We start from the raw sequence: 25224 nt of genomic DNA, 5'->3' as shown, positions 1-25224 counted from the left end.
AGCAGGAATACCACAGTCTACAGTTAGGAACTGGCAGAGATGAAGGGGCACCTCCATTCAGGATACAAGCCAGCTGCTCTCTAGTGGGTACATAATACTTTGAGCCATACATTTTGCAAAACCAGCTACTACCAGAAACTTCAGATGAGAAAGAACAGGAACAGACAGACATTAGATCTGACCCAGCAGGGTACTACCTATGTTTTTTTCATAGCATGTTACTCTTCCAGCAGCATAGACTTTGATACCAACCCCAAACTGAACGAAGGCCTTGTACTCCATGGCACTGACAGAGGGCGGGTGTATATCTGGGGGAGGGGGACAGGGACAAGGTGTCCTGCACATGTTGGTATCAGGCCCTATATAAGGCAAAGCACATCAGCATCACATAGCAGAGCTCTCTGAAAGCAGAGAACACTGGAATCAATTCAAAAATAAATCTGCAAAATGCATTGGACACAGACAAATATGTAATTAGCCAGGACAGTGCTTAAGACAGTTTGCAAACTCCTGCAGGTCAAACCCTCAGCCGTAAACCCTGGCATGTGTAAGCACTGCTGTTCTGTGTTTGCACATGTATAGATGCATGTCTCTTTTCCAGCACCTGCTACAAAAGGATCTCAGAAATGCATTACAGGAACAAACCAATTTCTCCCAAGAGCTTTCAGGCTGGTCTCTATCACTACTCATTTTCCACTGGGGGCTCAGAGAAGCAGAGACAGAGGAAGTGTCTTAGCAAGGTCATCAGTAAGTTCAGGACTGAGTCAGAGCAGAGCAGTCTCTGTGCTTCAGTGTCCATGGTCATTCACAAAAACCAGCTCCCAGTTTTTAGGGCATTGAATCAAACTGGTATACAAACAGCATATTCTTATTAGTCTTTCAAGTCCTGTTTTAAAGCGCAGTAGTTCCCTCATCCTCTGAAACATCATCCACCTTTCAGAGCGGATCACAGTCATTTTCCCCTTATGAACTGCCCAAGGCCTCATGGGTTGCTGTCAGTCCTCCAGGGAGAAAGGTAAAGCCGCTCAGGACAGACTGAACTTCTTGACAATTCGAACTGCATATCAGACTGTTCAGCAAAGGGATGATCAATTGGGGAGGATGGGTGGAAACACTAAAATGAAAAAGGGAGAGAATCTCCCAGAGAAAGGGAGCAAAGAGGAAAAACAGGCTATCCTTCTTCCCCCCACACAAGCCTCCTCAAGCTGACCTGCCTGCCCTGGTGCTCAGCAGAAGGGCAGAACCAAGAATGAAGACTGCTGTAGGCAGCGTGGCTTCTTCCAGCCCCCACGAGCTCTCACAGCCCCTTGATATTGCTGCTGTGCCAAGAACAGGATAAAAACTAGGACCCTTCTGGCCAGAGAGGATCCCCCAGAACTTGCTGCATTCATCTGATTTGGGCCAGGGCTCTACTTAACGCTTTGTGTGACAGGTAGTATGGAAGCTGATTTTCTCATAACATTGTAACTCCACCAAACAATCAGGTAAGATGCTGGCTCTAGCCTTCTCCTTCAAGTGCAAAAGCACCAGTTTGCTCCTTTCAGGAGGACACTTAAAAATGCTCTTTGCCTCATGTCTCCCAGAGCAGCTGTCTCAAGTGGCAGCTTTGTTTCCTCTGCTCTCTTTTTTGCGGCTTTCCTACTGGACTAACTTGCGTGCAGAATGCTGCAAAGGCCAACAGGAAGGAACTTCTCTCTTACGGATCATCAGGGAACAAAGAAAAGCATCTTCCTTCAGTACTCCAGATTTAGGCCATAAAGAGCTCTCCAAGTGCAGTAAGCATACCCCATGGCTTAGAGTTTGATGTCTCTGAAGAACCCCTATGAGCACTGGGCTGTTCTTACAGCAGAAGTGGGGAGGCTTCTGCATGAGCATGGACTGGGAGCTGAGATGAACATGGCTGCCATGGAGAAATGAAATGAGAGAGGAGATGAGGACGTGGGAGGGATGCACAGACTTGGCATGGTCTGGTTTGATTTCTCTCACCCTTGTGCACTGCAAGCAGTGGAGCAATGGTGCTCTGGTGCCAGACGGTGATTAGTAGTGTCCAGGGCAGAACTATCAGCACGATAGCCAGGATGTCTCGTCTCTTCGGCATCTCCAAGACTGACTGGACCCACAGCTCCTCATTACCTGACAGTGAAAACCCCAGAGACAGAACAGCAGAGCACATGGAAAACAGAAATAAATGGACAAGAAGGAACAAGGACAGAGAGAGAACGCGAGAGAGGGAGAGAGCAGCGAAGGTGACACGACTCATAGGTCTTACCAGTGCTTACAACCCACCCATTGCAGAAGCAGGTTTGGAGGGGCCTTGGCTACTGAGACCAGGAGGGCACTTCTACAGCACACTGCCAGAGCTGCCAGCAGGAACCTCAGGGACTCATTTGGAAGGAAACCTGCAACACAGAGCAAAGGTGAATAGCTAGAGAAAGTACTAGGGAGCTGCTCCATAGAGTTCACAAATCCTCCTCAAGAAGAGCAAATCAAACTGGGGCAGTGAGCAACACAAATGTGTCCCACCCCTCCAGGGAGAGATGCCTCCTGGGTGTCCACAGTCTCGCTTTCCTTTGCATCCACTTGTCAAGCAAGTCCCTTGCTTCAGCCAAGCAAAAATTGCTCAGTGCTGCAGTGTCTGAACCACCCCCAGCAGAAAAGGACCCTTCATCCACACACCAGCCAAGCCTCACCCCATGCTAGGCCCAAGCCCTGAGGAGGAAGCAGAGACCATAAAGACCACAATGACCACATTACTTGCCTGACACATCAGCAAGTCCTCCGACCCACCAGGCCCTCTCCCTCTGCCAGGCAGAGCACTCGGGGTGACTGCACCTATGCTCTTAGGAATACAGCTCCATCGAAGCCAGTGACCATGTGCTTTGCCTGTCATTCTAATCCCCTCAGCTCAGAACATCCCTCTGGCGTCTTTGACTCAGCCAGTTTTAACTGAGGCTTCCAATGGCCTGTTCAGGTTCATTTCTTCCATCTCGGAGGTGTTGCGACTGAAGTATATTAAACTGCCACAATGGCTTAGTTTGATTCAATACAAGCACATACAAGATTTAAGCAGACTGTATTTTATCCAAGTATCTTGGCAAGCAAAGTACATCACTTAGCAGGGACACGCACGGTGGACAGTTTGCAAACATGGGTAGCAGTTTAGTACCACTGTTCCCATGTGGGGGAACGCATTAGCCCGCTGCTAAAAGGGCTGCATTGCAGACAAGGCAGAGCCCAGAGAATACCACAGTCAAAGGCAGGGAGCAGTCTGCTCTGGGGAAAAGCACTGATCTCTCACGGCACAGCCGCCGTTTGGCTGGTCATCACTGTCACTGCAGCGCCCTGGAAACTATCAGATCCCCCCCTTAAATGAGAGGGGAGCTCCTCAAGCCTGGGCTGTAGATACGACTCTACTTTGCAAATGTTTTTCCTGAGACCCTTGGAGCTTGCTTTTTCTTGGTTGCCTGGGGCAGTCATGGAGAGATCCAGGTTCAAATCTCTCATTAGCCCAATTTGGATTGATCTGAATTTCCCATGGCCGTGCCTTGACCGCTGGGCTGTACAGCCAGCCTCCGGCACTGAGCCCAGTGGAAGACTTGAAGTGAAATATTTCCAAGAACTGACAGGTTGTCCTTTTAAAGTGCAAGCAAGCAATATTCAAGATGCTAGACAGAATGTAGTTCTTCCAAATTAGCACTTCAATCACAGAAGTATTAATTTACCAGGGAAAACAAGGGGTAGGGAACACACATGTTGGCTGTTGTCCTGAAAACAGACAAGTAAATGTTCCTCAATAAATGATTCAGTGAATCCACTCTTTTTCCACACATACAAAACCCCAACTCACAAAAAAATTTCCAGCCAACTCTAGCGAACAGCCAGTTCCCCACCCAGAGGTCTCCCACCAGGGAGAGACCTGCCACCTCCCATACAAAAATCTGTTCAGAGATCACGGTGCCAGTATCTACAGAGCTGGAGACCCATCCTCCTCATGTGCATCCAGCCTCCTCTGGCACTAGGCAGAGGACACAAACAGCAGACGTGCTGGCAAACGGCATTTAGGAAATGCAAGGACCCAGCGGTATGGAAGGAGGTTGTGGTGGAGCACGGCAAGCTGCAGTTAGTGAGGGTGATAAGAGGGAGCCAGTCTTCTGGAAGGGTCTCCAGAGGAAAGTCCAACAAACCTCTAAACCAACCACCAAACACACCTGGTTCCATGGAAAGCAGGGTTTCCTGCAGACAAGTTTAGGGAATCAGCAGAAAAAACCTTTCACAGCCCAAGGATACACTGTGCAGCCAGACACCCTGCAGACTTTCAAGGAAGCACCTCCCAGAAACACAGATTTGTCCCTATTTTTTTCCAGAACTGGAGAAAGCAGCCTCATCCAGACAAAATAAACCAGGGATTAAGAGGAGGAATTATTCCAGCAAACATCAGCCTTCTGCTGCATCCCTGTCCAGCTCTCAAAGCCAGAGAAATCCCACTGGCCTAGCACAGCCAAAACACGCAGTGCCCTCAGGAAAGTGCATCTGGTCTCATCTTTGCTGTCCCTGCAGTCACTGTCAGTGCCTGAACAGAGAGCACTGAGTGTCGGCATCCTTTGAATCCTCTAATAAAGCCAGAACATGTCCCTTGAGCATCCCTGTATGGCAGAGCCGCAAGGGGCAGCTCTGAAAAGACTGAACACCTTGCCTGGCAAAGTGCCTCCGCTGCAAATGCACCAAGGAAAGACTCTGCCACAGGAGAAGGGGTGGGAGGAAATGACATGCTAAAAGAGCCACTCAGAGTCAATTCACAGCATTTGGCAAGCTGCCACAGTGGGCTGGCATGCACCAAATGCCCCGTTTGTCAAGGGCAGCTTCCTCCCCATACAGTGCTCTTACCTTAAAAATGCCTTTTCCCTGCCTCCTGCCAATCCAGGGTCAAATTGTCAGCATCCTCCCACAGGACAGGCTGACCCTGGGCTTTGTATGATAGAGAACGGGCACCTTTGGGCCGGGGTGCTACTCTGATTTCCATCCCCTCACACAGGGGAAAATGAACAGGCTCCAATGATTTGTGCATTGGTCTCTTCAGCATCGATTCCTTTTAATTTGCTACAGAGCATTTAGCAGCTCCCTGGTCAATCATCTGTCACTTTGGTGCTCCAGCTGCCAAGGGCCAACACAGCCCACTCGTGCCTCAGCAGAGAGAACTGTCGGCTTTGCTTTGCAGCTCTGCTCAGGCTGGCAGCTGAGAGCTCCTGGGGACGGCGCTCTCCACCACAGGAACGCTTCCTCCATGTCCTCCTGGGGCTGCCAGAACGCTGAGCTCCTTTTGCACCATTGGCAAATGGGGGATGCAGATGTGAATCAGATACCCCGCGTGCAGTGGCTATAATTAATGTTCCTTCCCTATACAGTGCGCTGCGCATGCCCAAAGGGACACGACCCCAGTATGGATCCGAATCACAGATGGCGATGGTCGGCTGGGGGAGAACATGAAGCCACAGACCACAGCCTGAGCCTCAGCTGCTGAGCGGTGCTTCTGCACCCCAAGCTGCCTGTTGGCACCCATGGTGTACTGTGTACTCCCCTCCACAGCAAAGACATTCGCTCACCATTAATTCCTGAAGCCATCTGATTTTATTGATGACCCTGAGAAGCCTGACTGAAGGACATTGTAAGAATTCACTTGGGGCTGCTGTGAGCACTATGAAATCTGGATTCAGATGAAGTATTTCAAGCATGTTCCCTCTCAACACGTTAATGCAATTGAGGGCTTCAGTGCAGGGTGACGCGAGTTCTCAGTGTAACAAAGTCACGCTCCCACCTCACTGTCACATGTTAAAGCTGCAAAAGGTGAAATCCATTTTCTCCTGGGAACAACACCAGCTAGGAAATACATAGTTGCCTGCGATTTTACACTGCTGGTGAGAAAAGTCACAGCTTCACAGCCCAAGACAGAGGGTTTGCCCTGCATCCAAAAAATCCCTTGCTACCCAAGCCGAACGATGCTTTTTGTTGCTGTTTACAGCCCAAGTGAGGCTAGCCAAAAATTAGTCTGGGGAAAATGATGCTCCTCTTCAAGGCATTCACTCTACCCCTGCCCCATCGTAATATCACTCTCCTTTTCCCACTGAAAACATTCAAACCTGGCTTTGTTCAGATTGTCAGTTTTAGGCTTCTGCTGTCTCCTCCTCCACAAGGAAAAGAAGGAGGAACAAATTTAAACATGAATTAATTAAAAAGATCAAACTCTATTTTCCACACAGAAAGTGTACTTTCTTTTATCAGTTTTGAAAAATCAGGCAAGAGACACAAATCACCAGCTCAAATGTAAGCAATTTGGGGGTTAAAACATTTCTAAGACAAAGGTGGTTTGCATAGTTTGGAAAGACTTTCCTTGGCAGAAATATATTTTGACATGCTGCAAGCAGAAAGGCTATGCCACATGGTGAAAGAGATTTCACATCCTCCGGCAGAGGGCAATGGAGTCAAGGCATGACAATATTAAAAGGGCATTCATCTAATAAAAAAGCTTTAATAAATCCTGGAGCCATGTGTTGGTAACATGCTGGATTATTAAACGCCAAAGTTTCTTTTTTTTAAATCAAGTTAATTGGCGTCAGCTCTGACACTTACCATAGGAAACACTGATTTGATCTGCAATCTGGTTCATAGTCAGTTTTACCTTCTTTCTTCCTTTGGGGCTGCTCAGCCCCAGCATCATTACTCCTTGGTTTTCCCACATTGAACAGAAGTGATTTAGAACACGTTAAACTAAAGAATTGCTTGTGTTGAATTTATATATATACATAAGCCAGTGGAGTAAAAATACTGTCTAGATGTAAGAAAAACACACACAAGAAAGCCAAACAAATATACCAAACACACACTTGTATTACAAAACGGCCAGAAAATAACAAACAAACACAGCCAAATACTACAACAAAGGCTTTACAAAGAAAATAAACACTCATACTTCAGGATACAAAGTATATTCTCACTAATAAATAGCTTTTCCCCCTGGGCAAAGTCTCCCCTAAACCTAACCATAGCATTTCCTTCCAATAGCAACTGGTTCTGATGCCTGCTGAAAAATGATGCAGGAGCGGCGCAAGCCGGAGCTGGTCCCTCCACTCAGCCCCCCCTGATCCACTGAGCAGCTGGACACGACCTCTGTGTCCCAACAAACCCATCTGAATTGACATCAAGGTTCACACATCTGAGCCAGTTGTCTCGCACAGAAAATGACTGCGGGTATCTGAGCGCCGCACTGTCATGCCCACTTTTCGGCCAAGGAAACCAAGGCACAGGACCCTTACGGCTCTCCCTTGCAATCACGCAGCACAGCAGATGCTGGGGACAAGGGCTCTGTCACTGGGCTCTCCCGGCCACACGCAGGCACTCACAGTGGCTGGCTCCGGGTGCTCCATACGCAGCCCTGCTCCTGGCCACGCTGCGTGGCAGAGGATGGGCACGACAAACCTCTGTCTAAGATTTTGGTATTTGGCAGAAAAGGCTTGTAAAGCACAGGCTAAAAATAAAGGTAGCAATAAAAACCTCGTGCTCGTTAATTACTCTGTAAGCCATTACTGCCTAAAAACCCCATAACTTTAATGGGGGCTATTATAAGTATAGTAGCAAAACTGTGGAGCTAATTACTGTTTAGTTATTAAGCTGAACATAGCCAGAACTGAGTAATGAGCACGCAGAATTGCTTGTTCTTCGAGGATTTAATCAGGGGTGCTGATATTAACCTCAGATTCTCCTGACTCACGGGGGAAAAGGCAGAGGCTTTGCAGCCCAGCCCTCTCAAAAGGCTGCATGACACCGCAAGGGGCAATACACCATTCTTGAGCTAGAGCTGATTTGTACAACGCAAAGTCAAGAAAGAGAGTGAGAGTGATTCAGAAATGTTTCAGACCACCATTACCAATCTGCCAGCTAGAGGGGGACCGGATTCAGCCATAGGAATCAAAACTGTTGAGCCAATGCAGACTGGCTCTGTGACAGAGGGTGAGAGTTTGCATCATCTCTTCATCCAGCATTTGTTTCCTTCTTTTAAAAAATTAAAGTAATTCCTGTGGCCAAAAATAGAGAAATAATGTGGTGTTCTTTTTATTTTATTTCTTTCTTTTGTTTTTTTGAACACAAAACCCAGAAAATTCAGAAATATTGGAAACGCCTGGAAAGCAAGCTTGGATTTAGGAGGCTGTTTTTCCACTCAATACTTTCACCCAGCTTCACCTGCAAACCCTAGTTCTGTCACTACCCTTGCCTTTGCTACATACACAGGGGCCACTCCTTGTGTTTTCCAAGCTGTTAGAGAAACTGAGGCACAGAGATTGCAGAATTTCCCCAACCTTGCAACAGTTGAGGCAAAACCTGACCCACTCTCCCCTTCCAGTCCTGAACCCCTGAGCCCTGTTGCAACAAATGGGATCAAGAACACAGATTATCTCACAGAAAAAAATAATATTAACCAAGCTTCTCAGAACAACACTTCAAATTTAAAGCAAGCATGAGCAAAGTGGATCAAGGGAGCTCAACACAAGCACAATTAGCTTCTGTAACTTATTGCCACAGGGTACTAAGAAGAACAAGAACTTAACAGGATTCAAAAAAGGATTAGTTGTGTACGTGAATAAACTGCATATCCAGAATTAGAATGAACCACCCACCAGTTTGGAAAACATATAAACCCTTGAGTTTCAGAGCTTCAGCCAAATTTTAACAAGCATCAGAAACTTTCTCTTCTCCAGATTAATCTTCCCTCCATGCTACTCCACCTCTGCGGATGCCAGTATTACTACTTTTATTTTTTTTTAGGTTGTTAAAGACCTTTAAGATCAATGAGCCCAACCATAAACCTAACACTGCCAAGTCCACCACTAAACCATGTCCCTCAGCACCATGTCTACCTGTCCTTTAAATACCTCCAGGGATGGTGACTCCACCACTTCCCTGGGCAGCCTCTTCCAATGCTTGATAACCCTTTTGGTGAAGAAATTTTTCCTAATATCCAATCTAACACCCCCCTGGCACAACTTGAGGCCATTTCATCTTATTCTATCGCTTGTCACTTGGGAGAAGAGACTGACCCCCACCTCGCTACAACCCCCTTTCACGTAGCAGAGGTGGCCAGATCTAGAAACATGGTAGGAGATGTAATGGCACTGCTCTTATGCTGACTACACTGCCTAGTCCCAAGATTTCACTGCTTCCAACAGCCATGCAGATCTTCTGTTGAATCCTTAAAGGATTTAATGCATTGTCCTAAATGTGTTTGCTTTCTTGCACAGGTTCTTACACTGCAATCATCACAAGAGCACCCAAGTGCTGTCTGGGATTTCTCGAAGATCCTTAGCTACAGTCACGGCAGTTCCTTTCCTTGTTGCTCCAAAGACACATAGGGGAATGTCTTGGAAGGGGCTGGTATCCTTTTATTGCAGTGCTTTTGAAGAGGGTTGAACCTGGGCTGTGCAATCTTCTTGTGATAAGCAAGGCAGAAGCAAAACGCGTGCCATGCACTCAGCAACAGAAAGTGGCAAGGCTGATGTGGATCCTTGGTGCCTGGGATAGTCTCATCAGTCTTGGCCCAACCTCTCTGTCGCAGAGGCAGCGCTGCCCTTACTGCTTTCAGAGGATGCACTGGTCTGTCAGTCAGAATTGGCAACGCTTGGTCCAGACTCTCTCTTAAACCAGGAAAGCTGTGGGTTGACTCAGGTCTTGGATGAGAAAGCATTTACAGCACCCAATACTTCTTGATAAATGGCTGCACTTCACACACAGTTTTTAAAAAGCATCTCTATCAAGATGAAAAGCTGTTTGACTTACAGCCCACGTCCAAAATAGAAAGACAACTGGGAGTTGTTTTCTTAGGGAAAATGCTAATGACACCCATGAAAACTTGTTTGACTTTCTTTAAGGTTGCTTGTAGGTGAGTGCTGAATGCCTGCTGCAAAAAGAATGCCCCAACAATTAGCTCATTTAAGAGCTTCTCCATCAAGTCTTGAACTGGTGACACAATGATACCTTGAGTTATCCCCTTTGCTTATCTAAGACAATGTCAACGTTGCCAGAGACAGACATATTTCCGGACTCTCTATTTCCCCTCTGTGGTCTGCATTGCACTGAACATTTTGTGCACTGCTGACTTCCATAGATTCTAAAAAGTGACATTAACAAAGGATGACCCAATTTCAACATCGTTGGACTAAATTCCACAGTTCCATAATAGGCTTTGCATATGCTTTGTCCAAAGGGTTTGAAGACACGGGCTTCTGCGTGATTCCCCATGTAAGAGAGGCGGCAGGCCGTAACGACCCAGCCTCACCTTTCCAACCAGCAGGCCAGTGAAAGCCACTGTTTCAGGATCTGCAAGACTGAATCATTGGGCCAAACATGTCAAGCTAACACAAGGCTCCCTGCGGACTTGCCTTTTTCCCTCTGCCCAAGGAAGCCTAACAAGTTAAACACGTGTAACATCGCTGGGTGAGGAAAGAACAAACATGGCTGTTGGAAGAAAGACTGCAACGCTTGCTAATGCTGTGCTAAGGATTACCTCACCACCACGCAGTTCACAGCTTTTGTTGTTGGTGGTTGAGAGAAGCTCCAGGCTTTTATATACTGTCTAAATTCAGGGTGTAGAATTCTGTGGGTGCATCTGAGAACCCCGGGCTAGTGGGATACGCTGGGGGCTCCCTCCCATCACACTGGCACCTGGGAGAGTTCACAAATATGACCATCACATACGAAGAGCTGTGCCCAGCAAGCCACAAGCCCTAATTTTATCTCCCAGCTGGCTCTGCAATATGTTCCCAACTGCAGACCTGGAGATGAGGCTGCTCACCTCCCACACACTGTTGCCTCTTGACTGGCCGGGGAGACGAGGCCAGGGGAGCACAGCAGGACCCGCTGCCCGCTCAGCTACGGGTCAGGGACCACAGAACGTGGCATACACCTTTCAGCCTGAGCTGGAAGGCAGCTTACCAGCTCTGTACCTGAGACCTGGCTTCATAGCCATCAGCACTTACTTTTAATTACTGAGCTCTTCCCTTTTTCACCCCTGAAAAAAAAATAAAACCTGCTCTATTTAAAAAGAGTTATTAATAACCTGATTCTAATGCATGAAAAAAGGGGGAAAAAAGAAGCCTTGCAGAGCCAGTGAGCAAGCTAGCCCTCTCCCACTGCAGCGAGCCACTGCTGTGCAACCTGAACACCTTAAAAAGGGATTTAATTTTCAAAAGCATAATTTTTCTTTTTTTTCAATAGCAAACATCAAGTTGCTTAAAGGTGGTTTTTTTTGAAGGCTGGGGAAAAAAATACGCAGGCATCCAAATTCTCCATTACTTTTGAATACACTAGCTGTTGTAAGCACAAGTCCCTGAAGACGCGACTGAAGTAAAAACTGCTTTGCAGCAGCTGCTGTCAGAGTTGCTTGATAGTGTGCACATGTCGAGGCTGAGAGGTGCTCCAGACTGACCGCGAAGAGCGACCGCTGCCGTGGAAGCACAAGGGTGCTGCTCCTGCTCTGGGGAGGCAAGTGCTCCTACCATGCTGGAAATTCACATATGGCAGCTCCTCCGTACGCCTCCCCGCAATGCCACTTCCAACACGTGCTGCTCACGAGGCAGCTGCAGAAGCCTGGAATTAGTTGCTTTGTATTTCAGAGGCACTAAGAACAGCCATGCAGGTAATTCAAGCTGAAATGCTTCTGGGCTATAAATTCACATATAAATTCCTGCCTTTTTGCAAACTACCTTTTCACTGCAGACAAGGCTGCAAGAGCGCCAGGGTTCCCAGATTAGCTGCTGCACCCTACTCAAGCAGCCTGTTCAAGAGTCCTTGTTAGCTGCTGCCTGAGCAACAAACCCTCCAGCATCACAGCATACCCCAACGCTGCTGAAATATATTTATATCGTAGCAGCAGTGCTTGGAGGGACAGGGTCATTCACTGCGTCACAGAAGTATTTCCTGCAGGTTTCTTCTCCTATGGCCTTGTGGGACAGATCTAGCAAAGATGCAGCATGGCTCTCTCAGCTGCTTGGGTAGCAGTCGGTCAAAAAATCATAGCCAAAACCATCACACCAACTTAGAGAGAAAATTCCCAGCTCCCATCCCTGTTAGATGACTTCTTTAAAGACACGAGGCTCAAATCCTAAGCCCTGCTCAGTGCTGGGTGGTCAAACAGGGCATAGAGAGTCCGACAGCCTGTGACCTCTGCAAAAGTCACTAATGGGACTGAGGGATTAACATCGATTCTTTCATACTACAGCGTGGAACGGGAAGCGGGGGGGATCTGGGATGATAAAGCAAACGCCCAACCATAATTCAGCAGCTTGCAACACAATCAATCGCCGCTTGCAGTTCTGCAGTCCATTAGTAGAGCCACAAACCTACACAACCTTCTCCTTGGAAACAGGAAGGACACTTTAATATTATCACCCTTTGATTTCTGGTCCCTGCCAAATTTTGGCAGGGTCTCCTAACCCTACTGTGCCGGCTAAGAGGAAGAACACAGGGCTGCCCGTAATGCATTCGTCCTTATTCTCTCATCTCCTTTCTCCACAGTGAACACGGAGGCTTTTGCCTGCCTGCGAACCTTTGACATGTCAGAATAACATGGCCCGTGTTCCATTTGAGAGGCATTTGGAAGGAAACGATTTCTTTTCCTTCACTAGCATAAAAACCCCATATGCCAATCCAATAAACCCAGAGCTATTCCAGCATTGCCCAAGGAGGTAGGATTTGGCTCTTAGTTTGCCTCTGAGTGGGAAAGGCAAGGGCTAAATCTACCAGTTTGTCCAGCTTCCAATCTAAGCCTGGTTCTGACCTGGCTTCCCCTGTGGCTTAGTTATTTTGGCTCACCTGCACCTCGGCTTGCTCTAGAGGTGAGATGAAAATAACTGCCTACTTTTGGACAGGAATCACAAGGCTCAAGTAGCTCACAGGCTAAATACAGAAATGGTACAAGCACTGATGCCTGAGGTGCTGGCAAAGCGCAACTCACACCAATCTGATGGCCTGGTGTGCGTGCCTAGGGAAGGTCATTTCTGCTAATTTTAGAATCCCCCAAGGGCCAAACCCAGCCCAGATCTTCTCCATATGAATGAGAAATGGCTAAGCCAAACAAAAGCTGGAGACAGAACAAAGCCAACGATTTTACAGCCCAACTCAAAAAGCAGTGAGCAAGCAGCCCTCACAGGAAGACAGAAACCTATGAGTGCCTCTTCTTGCTGCCCAGCTCCCCAGGACCACTCACCAGCCCCTGCCATTTCCAAGAGCATCTTCATCACTTGCAAATGCTTGGCCTGCTCAGCCAAGCACCATCCTGCCACCAAACTAGTTGGGACATTGGGAAATATCCCTCTGGTCCACAGAGTGCCTCAGCACCAGGCAACTCTAATCTACAAGTGGCTGAAAGCATGCACAAGGAGAGATGCAGGCACGGCTGACGGACAGACAGACTCCCTTGCAGGGTTTTACTTGCAAGGTGAGGAGGAAGACAAGCCCTTGGGGAGCTCAGAGAAACTGGAGGGGTTTGTAATGGCTGCTCTAAGAATATTGTAATCATGCAGTAATTATGGTGCATCTCAAATCAACCAGGCAAATTACATCGTTATTATTACGACTGTCACCAACCTTGCACAGCAGGGACAGAGAGGCAGGCTATCCCTTGCCCAAGGAGGCAACAGGGTTAAGAGAGTATCAACAGAGCTAGGGCACAGACCCACCACACTCCCTTCAGGCCTGTCCAACCCATGCGGTGGCAGTCCTGTAGCTTTCTCAAGTGACTATGACCACATCTGTACTTTCCTAAGCTGAATCTCAAGGTACAATGCTTAATTAGTCAGGTTGATTTTACCTTTTTTTAATTAAACAAATATCTTCAAGCACAAGAGCAGCCCTTGTCATTTGATTGGAACTGTCAGTCTTTCAAATGTCATTCCTACAGATGACTAATCTTTAAAAATATGAGTTACTAAACTCTTTGACTCAGTTGATAATGAGCCAGAGCAGTAATGACGGTTGAAACAGTGAGGGAAAAATGAGCGCTGCCTGGACTCAGAAGGGCTCAGTGCTGCTTGTGTCCCAAAAGCCTTTTTGCAGCTCGAGGGACTGGGGCTTCCTGACAAACGCAGAATGCAGGCTATGAAAATGGGGGATGCGGCACATCTGTGAGGACATCTCGACACACTTGCTCCTCTGAGTTGCTGTCGTGTTGACGAAAAAGAGAAGAATTACCTCTTTCAGTCTCTCTGAATGTGCTGGTTTTCTCAGTGCAGAGTGAAGACTTCGTTTCATTCCGCCTCCCCTGCAGGCTCCCTTTTGAGCAGTTTTCCCCGGACTCCCTGATCCTCCATTTTCCCACATCTATCCAATGTAATACTGCTTTGGGAAGCATCCTAAGATTTACAAGCCGAAAGCGCACCATAGTGTTAGCCGCAGGGGAGTGCATGTGCTGATCCCAACCTGAATGCAAACACTCCTCTACTCCACAACCTCTTCCCCCCGCACCCTCCTCCCTGAGCCGGGTCTCAGCCCTGGATTGCTGCATAGTTCACAACTTGCTCTGTAACAAGAATGACTCAGGCTGTCGGACAAGTTATTAACTTCAGCAGCCAGAGTCTCTTCCCATTAGAGCGTTATGGTATGAGATGCCTGGGTGAAACAAAAAGGACTGCCAGGCAGGGCACAGAGCGCACAAGACAGCGATGAGAAATAATGTTGGCAGCATTATTAAAAGATAAATTGGAGGAAGAAAAGAGGTGTATGTGTGGGGTGACAGCTTCAGAGGATTGTAACAAATCCCTGGCCACCAGGGGCTTCACAGCTGTCAAATTTCCCAAAGCCAGGGGAAAGGGCAGTGGCAGGGAGACAGCTTAGGTCCCCCTGCTCCACAGGGCAAAGCACCCCTTCCACACATGTGTCTTGCCAGTGTGAAACCCCAAAAGTATCAATAGGTTTTTGGTGTGCAATATTTTCCTGAGCCTAGCACCTCTTCACATGATTACAGTGACAATAATCCCAGCATCCTCACAATGCCATGGACAGTTACTCCACAAAGGGCACAAATTGGCAGGGCCCCGTCCTACTGTCTGTTGGGCTTTATTTATAGAAAGGCACCTTTTATTGCCATTTTTGCTTCTTCCTGAGGCTAGTCTGCCAGGCTCAGGCAGAGACAGTATCTACACCTCCAGGATCCAGACAGCTCCACCTTGCTGCCAAGGGATTCATTTTAGAGTAATTTTATTCACAGTTATGCCTGCCAGGCCCCCTTCTCAATACTCTTGGCTGAACACTGGCTGCTTGCACTTGGAGAATTTCAGAGCTAAAGTAACTAATAACTTAGAGTAACTAACTCTGTCTAAGGTAGATGTGACTCCAAACTCGGCTACCCAAGAATGAGTTGGAACTCGATGATCTTCAAGGCCCCTAAACCATTCTATAATTCTGTGAATTCTCATCACAATGCTTCAGTCTCTTTTAACAATCTCCTGCCACTCCCGAATCTCAGTGCTCAGGCCAAGCTAGCACACACAAATCTATCAGCATCCTTCCCCCTGCCCAAAGAGCCTACCATTGTACAGACACCTCACTTGCATGCCAACGGCTTCCCAAGCAGGTAGAGCTGTCCTGGCCCCTATCCTTATCACTCAGATTCTACCCGGTCTTTTCAATGTTCCCAATTTTAGCACATGCCAGAAAAGATGCTCATCTAACTGACAAACAGAAACAAATACTTCTGAACCCTCACAGAAGGTCATTCCAGGAGCTGCACACTCTCTGAACATTAATATGTTAGAGTCACGCCTTGTGGATGTGCCACTATTACAAGAAAGACACTGGAAGAATTATTCATTAGTAGTGACTTCTGTAGCTCTAATCTCCATAACCAGCTGCTGTTCATCCAAGTGGATCACAGCCCATGTGAACAAAACTTTGAATGTCCATACAACCCCACATCACACAGCCAAAGTCAGCCTCTCCTGGGGCATTGCATCCCTGCAGCTACTGCAAGAGCTGAGGCTGGGAAGGGCAGAAAATTCCTGTTTCTCACTGGGGCTGTAGGGAGCATGCAGACAGTGAGTGCCATAAACTGGCTGGCAGCCTTTCAAGGGTGGCAGGCTTGTGCCAGATTATACTTCTGTCTCCCAAATTAGAAGCAAAACGTGCCACTAGAAAGTCAGGTGAAAGCTGTCTCTCAAGGAAGCAAGAGGCTGCCTCTCAGTACCACTGCGTGAGGCAGCATCTTAAAGCATCCTGCTAACCCGAGCACAGCCGTTGCCTTCCAAAAAAAAGTCACAGCTCTCAGGGTCCAGCCTGGCTTTGTGCTGTCCCAAACGGGTCACGGGTTGCTGACCCCCACCATAAACTGTGCTATGATTAAATCACAGCACCATTCTCCTCCCATTCATGCCAAGCCCCTCATGGAGGCAGATAAATGGTATCATTACAAATATTTATCTTCACCAGCCCTGGAGCCTGAGATGGGCAGTGGTATATACGGACCCCAGGAGACACGAAAAGACCAAATAGGCACTCTCTCTGCCTCAGTCATGCAGGTTTACCATCCAAGCGCAATCCCTGCACAGTCCTGCCAGGCTTCCAGCATCCAGCAAGCTCCCAGTTCAGAACAGGACTGCAGCTTACTCTGTATGTCTCACTCCCTCCTTCAGAGACCCAGCCCACTCACAGATCTGCCTCTCAGCAACCATCATGTGCATCTATTATTCAAAAGAAATATCAACTTATTCATGAGCCAAAATAGGTTCCAGGTACCGCACCCAGTCTCTTAACAAAATTTTTCCTGCAAAACTGCTCTTTTCTCAGCCTGGGCTCAACCGAGAAGAGTGCAGTGCTGCTCTCGCTTTGATCCCTCTGGAGGGTTTTACAGCTTTGTTACGGTGAGGGACAGAAGTTAACAACCCTGTCAGGCCGCTCCCTCATCATCTGGTTAATGTACCTCGTTAATGGCTATGGCACAATCTCGCTCACCTCCCGTACACTCCACAAACTCCAACCTTTCCCTTGGGCTTGCAGCTACAGTTCCCCACAGGGATGGAGGGATGGCAGGGCAAGGAGGTCATAGGATGTGACATGGTGCCCACAGGAGGAGAGTGACTTATCTAGCACATTGTCAAAGGCCCCTGCAGAGTTATTCACATACCAGGGAGGCATCTAGCTACAGCAGGCACACAGGAGCTCACACAAAATAGCAAAGTTATGCTTCTCTGCCATCAAGTCTAAATCTGAATGTGGCAGCGCTGGACTGCTCAGGACAGTGTAATAGCTGTCCTGGGTTGGACGATGGCTCCTATACCCAACGAAACAGTATGAATGGTTTCTTTCAGCATTGCCCCTCATCTACACATACAGAAAATCTTTCCGGAAGTGCTACTCCTTTGCTGATGACAGGCAAGGCTGGCTGGGCAGGCACAGAGAGAAGGAGGCAGGAGGAAACATGTACGCTCAGTGCATCTCTTGTTGCACTGTGAGCATCCATATTGTTAAAATGAGCAGAGCACATCAGTGCGGACTGCAAAAAAGGCCCAAAATCCTGCATTGGAGCACCCCAAAATGGTACAGCACTTTGATGTGCTTCTCCTGTGCAGGGATGGGCTGAAGGCCTTGGGACAGTGGTTCCCACGGCACTAATTCCTACCATAGGACTGTTACATCAGTACATAGGTGATGCTACATTTTTGTGGTTGAATAAAGCTCACTTGGATGCACTAGTCAGAAGCCCTGCAGGGCCACTGGTGTCTCAGCACAGTTCCAGGTTTAGTCATCGTGCCACAGTCTATGGGATTCAGATGAAATAATTATAGAAGATCATCTAGTCCGGTCCCATGTGGCCAGAGCAACGTCACTCCCCAGCTTTTGCTCATTCCCTGAGCAGCTGGACTCCCCCACGGACTTTCCCATGCAGCCTCTGTTAAGTATAGGCCTGGCCTTCAGGGGCCACCTGTGTTAAGAGAAATGCATTGGTACACATTTCTTCTTTAACAGATGGAAAAACAAAGGACAAAATCTAAGGAGTTGAGCCAGAATGCTTCAGCACCAAGGTGGTATTTATAGACAAGCTCAGGGGGAGGTAACCCAGGCACCCACTCCACTGTCACACTGCGTTTCTCTGCAAGAGGCCACGGTGCGCTGCTCCGAGGCAGTGTTACTCATGCAGCTTGCTCAGCACCCCCACACATATGCAACCAGACCCGCTCATTCACAGCAGCACGCAAAGGCATCTAAGCCCTCACTTTGCGCCACCAGGACAAGAGAAGAGTATGGGCTATTCAAAACTGCAACTTTTCAAAAGTGGGATCCCTCTCCTACTGATGGTGATAGGAGTTATGTTTTTTATTCACTGAGAGCTGGAGTGGGCCATGAATCATGCTGGCATTATGTTATGATAATGCTGGAAGTATTATAAATGCTTTGCGTGCCAGACAAATCCTGGAGCAGGCTTCCAAATCCCCTCAAAATCCCCACTTGCATCTCTACATTCATCCATTCATGAAATCCAGAGCAGAGCCTCAGCATCTATCCTTTTGCTCCTGGTCTCTTTCCAGCTGAATGGAAGGTAAGGCAGAGTCAAGGTATTTCTTCTGGATTAGCCTTCTTTTGTCTCTCAGGTCCTGAATCTGAGGAAGAAGCTGTGCTAGGGCATTTAAGAATGACATCCAGCAAGGCAGCTGAGACAAATCCCATGCCCCTTTCTCCCATCAGAAATTGAATCGCATCCTATTCTCTGCAAGTTCTGACCCCCATAATCAGTGAGCTGTGGCACTGGGGAAATTGGGGCCCTGCCACCCACACAACATAATGCACAGCATTCACGAGGCTGGAGACCTTGCAGCCGGCCAGGAGGAGATCTTTGTGCCACAGCTGCAGTTGTGAACATCTGCCTCCAGATGAATTCCCACTCACAAAATGTCAGATGAGAACTGCACTGGCCTTGCAGTGCCTGGGAGACACCCACCCCTGCTTCTTGCAGTGCTATAGGTGTAGATTCCCACAGCAGAGCTTGCTGTCTAGATTATTTTTGCAGTCAATGGAGAGAATTCATTTAGCCTATTTTAGATGATTTGGCCTTCAGATGAGATGAGCTGCACCCTGGAAATGCCCATTTCTCTTTACTATACCGCTGAACCTACACGAGCCAACATCCACATCTTCAGTACACTTAAGCAAAGGGTTCCTTCCTTTCTGGGGGGGTAACAGACTTCTGTCTCTGAGCCACAGCTTTCAATTCCCTATGCACTGGGCTTTGACACAGTTCCCAGATGTCAGACAGTGCAGAAGAATAAATTTTTCTGACAACCCAGCCCACTGGTCTAGAGTGCATAAGGCAGGAATGGAAGGAGTGAGTCTGAACTCCACTTTCCACGTTGCATTAACAGGGCGCCAGCTGTTGTTATCTCAGAGGGGATAACCAGTCTCCAGCAGACACTGTGGAAGGAACTTGGGGATCAGCAGACATCTCTCTTCTGTGGGCTCTGCAGTGCACGCATGCCTTTGCAACAGCCCCGAGCTGAAAGGAGAGAATTCTCAATCACAATGTGAAGATGTAAATCCCCTCCCCAGAGGTTTCAGGGATGGAGTTTTTCAATGCCTTTCTGAAGATTGTTCCACTCTACCCAGTAGAAATTCTTCTCTGGGTTCCCAGATCTTTGCCAGGGGACTCCCTACATGATCATAGGCCAATCACCTTTCCCTTGTCAGCATTTGGCTACCCTTCCATCAAAACCAAGCATGCAGTATTTTCTCTGTCCATCGTGTTTACTTAAATGCTATGCTCTAGTGCAGAGGCTAGATGTTCACAGCACGAAGGACTCTGGGAGTACCAAACCACATCTCAGGAACTAACAATAAATAGCATTCCAGGGCAGCATACAGGCTGGAGTTGGGCCAGCAGTGCCCAACGCATTAACACATGCTTTGAGAGCCAATACATCACCTGCTTGTAAAGAACAGCACAAGAAGCGCAGGAAGCCTTGTACAGAAGCTTAGCTCGTGTCCCATCTTTAGGAAAATAGCTCAGATCCAGGCAGGAGGGGGATCTTGAGCATTTCCTATTTATTCTGCTGTCACTGCCAGGCATGTCACATTGTGTTCCCCATAGCTCACATGGATAGGATAGCTGGAGGGGTTTCTGAAGTACCACTGCAACTAGCAAATTGCCTAAAGGCTCTGTGGTACTCAGGCAGAACAGGGCATTCCTCAGACAGAAACACAGAGTATGTGTGCATCTGCACACAGCTGTACAAGGGGAATAACACACACTTCGATACACAGGCCAGGATGGAAAACGTAAGTGTGCAAAGCCACCTGTGCAAGTGTGCTCCAGGCACAGTACAGGTACCCAAAAAGTGTCTTGCTGTGCAGGAGTCCTTCTATGAGCCTGTGAACAACGTGCCTTGGAAAATGCCACTTGGTACAACATACCCACAGATGGAGAGGGCGAAGAACAGGAGGACTAAACTGGCTATATTTGTGGGACAAAGCCATTAGCACTGCAAGAGACTGGGGTCTGCTCCCTAGCACAGTGAATTGTTCTCAGTTATTTCCTCAATCTCTCAGTGCCTCAGTTCCCTGGAGGCGTGGAGTTCCCATTAAAAAATGTAGGAGGATATATTCAATAGTGACAAATATGCTGTATTACTTATAGCACGTGGGGGTGGTCCATGTGTCTAGATCAGGATATGAAGATTAATTATGAGCCACACCCTGTGATTCTCCACTCAGCAAAGCCCTTATTAGCTTCTGAAGTTGAATCCAGCCCTGATGTCAATTTACCAACACAAACAGTTGGGGCTTGCAGCAGAAAAAAGGAGAATCTATCCTCGCTCTTCAGACCTTGTGCCTGGCAAATATCACTTCTATTGCCACCAGAGAAGCAAAACACTGATAGGTAACCGATTCAGGATCTCCATAGGCAAAGGATAAAAGACAACATGTTATAGAGAACAAGGACCCATGAAAAAGACAGGGCCCTTCCAATGACATTGCGTCCAGAAGATGCTTTGCCTTTGGGTGGGTTGAAGCCACACCAAACGCGTCTCCAGTCATATCCCCAAACAAGACTTAAAGCTACAGCCCACCTAACTTTTCAAGGCTACTGCAGGCAGTGGAGGGCTGCAGAAAAAGTGAAGAGCAAGAAAGCCACAAAGGGCATCACCCACAGAGAAAGATGCTGACCAAGGCCTGCTGTGTCCCCAGAAGTCAGAGATCTTGCTAGTAAGCCCATATGAAAAGTGGCCTTGGAAGCCAGGCAGCATCTGGCACGGCTCATCCCTGCAAGACAAAATGTACAGTGACGCAAGAAAGGACCATACCTATGAATTAAAATCTGCCCACTGGGTTTTGTTTGAAGAAGAAAAAACTGCTTTTACACAACTTTTTTTTTTTGAGCTGGTAGAAATAGAACAAGGGCAAGAGAGAGCAAAGGCTTTGCAAAAGGCAAGTCTCCAAGAAACACTAAAAAATGAATTGCAACATTTGCCCTAGTGTCCCTTTAAAGACAGTTATTTTCATTTCCCAAGGCTTCTTCTGTTGCAACATGAGGGTGCTGGAAAAAGATTAAAAGGGCAGACGCATTGTTTTCCTTTCAGAAAGCATTATTTTGACATTGAGCAGCCAGCTCCGCACAAGGGGAGAGCGTGTGCTCACACTTTGTTACTGGAAGATTTCTTGGGCAGCTTAGGCCAGATCTCCCAGCTCCAGCAATTGTTTGCCAGAAAGACACAGCATTATGAGTGTGCTAAAAACCAACAAGCCCCTGCACACTGGAGGCACTCGCTGCTCTTCTTGCCTCAGAAAGTGCACAACTGCAGAGCAAAAACCAGAAAGACGCAGAAGAACACTGCAGGTCAAGGGAGAAAAGAGAGCAAATCCAGGCGTCGCTGTAGTCGGCTGGAGCTCTGTGAGACACTTCCCTGATGAGGACGAAACCACAGGAGAACAGAATCGCTGACCCCAGTGGCACTGCGTCATACAAGGTGACGGTCCCTTCCTAAGGTTGGAGCACTGTCTCCCCTTTGCATTCACTCTCCACTGTGAGCCACCTCAATGGGTCAGGAAACTTTGGGGTGCCAATTAACAAGTGGGAAAGCTCTCCCCCTCTCCTCCTTGCCAACACATGCATCTGGAGGGATATCGTTTTGTATGGATGATCTCTCACTTTGCTGTCCTAGAGAATCAAAATGATAGGAGATTTGGGTCCCGTCTTTTGCACCTTCCTCAGGTCAGCCTGGCTCAGAGGGAGCCAGCTCTCATTAAAGCTGTTATTGCGCTGCTCATGACTCCAAGTTCACAGTGCTCTGCTGGAGAAGCTGACAGTGTTTCACTAGGAATACCTCTATGGGGGGATGCAGGGAAGGATTTATAACTCAGCTGCACAGAATGGTAAAGTACTCAGAGTCAACATCAACAATGTAATTTTTCTTCCTCTGTCTTTCATCCACCCATACATAGTCAACCAGGTAAATAAAATGATTGGTCAGATACCTTCCCGTTCCAGTAGCATCCGTTGTCCTGCTGGCTTTGACCATTTTTAAGGTTCTTGGCCCCTATCACAGAATTAACCCTTCTGGGAGAAATATCCTTCTATTTTACTGTCTATTCAATCCCTTCACCAGAACATGTTCCGTATTTGTCAATGCTTTGAAGCTGACACAGGAAACAGAGTTGGGTGCTACATATAGAAAGAAGATATTTTACCCTCTTTTCCCAAGTGCCTCCACTTTCTCACACCTTTTCAATCCCAACTCTGTCAGGTAACCCAAGAAATCCCAATCATTGTAACCTTCTAGCCAAATCCTGGTCAATTCATTCACATTGGAGATCTGTGTACAGAGAAGGACTAATTACATGAACAAGGCAAGCAAGATGCATCTCAGGTGAGTTAGGAGAATTTCCTCATATAAGCAAGGATTACTCACGAAACAAAAGAATGGCTTGATGCTCCAACGTACATTTACACAATCCTTCCATATTTAAGTGCACGCACAAACACACCTAAACTCACTCATTTACACAAGTCAGTGATGCTTCACTGTAGATGTTCAGGGACATTAACAATGTAGACAAGTATACACAGACCTATGCAACAGACTGCATAGTTTCTTCCAGTCCATAACAAACACTGGACCATAAGCTCCTTAGATATGTATACAAGCTCTTACGTCAATTGACAGCACATTAGGGCTCATGACTTTCTGCACTGTATGCATATAAGCAAGGACTTCTGTGACAGGTCATTATCTAAGTAATCAAAGCAAATGCTTCTAACCCCATGCCAAGACCCACCAAGAAGCCCTGAAGGAAAAAGGAGGGGGGGGGATATCTGACCGACAGCACAGAACAAATGGATATTGCAGCAGCAGGATCCTGCCAAAGATATTGAGGGATGCCCAGTCAAGACCTGCACTTCCTGGGATTAAGTGGATACAGGCTCCACAGCTGTAAACATCAGGTTATCCTCAGTGCTTTCCCAAACATCTGGGCTAAGCCACCTCCCAGTACTATTTGAAGTTGTACTTTCTGGTCTGACTGAGAGAAATCAGGACTTTCAGGGTCACAGACCCAGGAATTGAGCCAGAGAGAGGCCCAGCAGGGAAAAGGAAAGCATCATTTGTGGACAGCTTCATTGATCACCATGGACCTTCTCCCCCTTAATCCCTGTTTTTCATCCCCACCCACTCCCACAATATAACACAAACACAGAAATCGCTCCTCAGATGGCAAAGCATCACTCAGCCATCTCCTATTCCTCCAAAAGAGAGCACTCAGAAAGCTTTTCCCTTTAAGCAGCCTCAAAGTTGGCTCTCACCACTGCTGGCACAAATGAAAGAGATTTCAGTTCCCCCTCCTCCTAAATCCCATGCCTTTCTGCTGTGAAGAAAAGGCAGAGGATGACCAAGGGAAGAGAAAAGCAACTCTCTCAGTCACCTCTCACCTCCCTCCTGTCTTTCTGCATGGATGCAGCGGTGGGCTGGAAGGGTGCGGGGCCATTGTAGTCCCCCCACAGCTTCCCCAAGAGCCACACGCAAGCCCACGAGGGGAGCCCCAGAGCAGGTGCAGGGCTGGGAGGGCAAGGCTGGGAGCACAGTGCTCCTGGAGGCAGACAGGGGCATATTTCCCCATAACCCAGCCAGCCTTCCCCAGGCAAAGCAGCTTGGCATCCTCAGGCACCCAGTCTGAGAAAGGGGGCAAAGTGGTCTCCAGCACTGCAGCCCCTGGGACCCATTCTGCATCCTTTAAATACACTGGAAGGGGTATAAAAATCGCTTTGAGTCTTTCCTGCTTCCTCCCACTCCCTGCCCACTGCATACACACATACACACACACCCAGCCCTGTGCATAAAGGATCTCTGTCCTGCTCAGCTCAGCCACGCAATGCCTGCAAGAGGCAAGAGTTACCTTATTCCCATAGCCTGAACCGCCTTCTCTCTCCATCGTGGCTGGGAAGCTGCTCCCATTCATGCTTTAATCCCTGGGAACAGAGGCACGATTCAAAGCGGCTGTTCACCCACTGGAGTAGGCTCCCCCCAGCAACCTCCTCGTCCTTTTCTCCTCCCTTTTTCCTCGTTTGTTGGGTCCGGATTTTTTTTTTTATTTTTATGTATTCTTTCTTAATCCAGGCAGCAACCAAGACACTCCTTCATCGCCTCTCTTTCTCCCCGTTTCACTCGCAAAGAAACAGCATTGGATAGCTCCTTCCTCTGCCGCTGCCTCTGTGGACCTCCGGTTCCCCAGGTCTGCCTTTCTGCAGCGTGGCGTTAAGGGAAAGAAAGAGAGTGAAAGAGGGAGGGAGGGAGCATGCAAACAGGGAGGAGGAGGAGGAGGAGGAGGCCAACGGGGTGCGGGAGGAAGGAGCCAGAGCGTGGCTGGCTGCTTTGTATCCAGAGCGGTGCCGACAGCCCCTTCCCTCCCCCCGACCAGAGGAGGACCAGCGCTGCTAATGGTCTGTACCAATTTATTCCACTTAGGCAGGGGCACTTTTCCCTGTGATGGGCGAAAAAGCCAGGGAAGGCTCTGAGATGGCCCCTTAAGGAATTGGTTCCTGCTCTCCTCACTCCACAGCATCACCCATCGAGTTTGCAGCCACAGGCTTGGGAAGACGCTCTCCCAGCTCGGCAGACAAATGGGAAGTGTGAGGCGAGGAAGGGCTGGGTATGAGGGAATGGTCTTGCTGGTGGTGAGGCTCAGCACCTCTCTGAGAGAAAGCAGTGA

At 48.0% G+C, this 25224-nt stretch overlaps 1 protein-coding gene across 1 annotated transcript in view; it reads right to left on the bottom strand.

The window, feature by feature from the left end:
• B3GAT1 (beta-1,3-glucuronyltransferase 1) overlaps positions 1–24483 on the bottom strand; it is a 37701-nt gene extending 13218 nt beyond the window's left edge. The window contains exons 1-3 of the mRNA XM_009890785.1: positions 24412–24483; positions 2270–2399; positions 1987–2133 (exon numbers count right to left, since the gene is read on the bottom strand). Of these exons, the coding sequence (XP_009889087.1) occupies positions 1987–2098 (112 nt within the window). The 5' untranslated portion in view covers positions 2099–2133; positions 2270–2399; positions 24412–24483. The remainder of the gene's footprint in view (positions 1–1986; positions 2134–2269; positions 2400–24411) is intronic.
• Between the last annotated feature and the right edge of the window lie 741 nt (positions 24484–25224).

This window comes from Charadrius vociferus, unplaced genomic scaffold (assembly GCF_000708025.1).
Source record: "Charadrius vociferus isolate BGI_N301 unplaced genomic scaffold, ASM70802v2 scaffold858, whole genome shotgun sequence".
Lineage (NCBI taxonomy): Eukaryota > Metazoa > Chordata > Aves > Charadriiformes > Charadriidae > Charadrius > Charadrius vociferus.
Note: the sequence above shows the minus strand (reverse complement) of the source record. Positions and strands in the feature narration are given on the sequence as shown.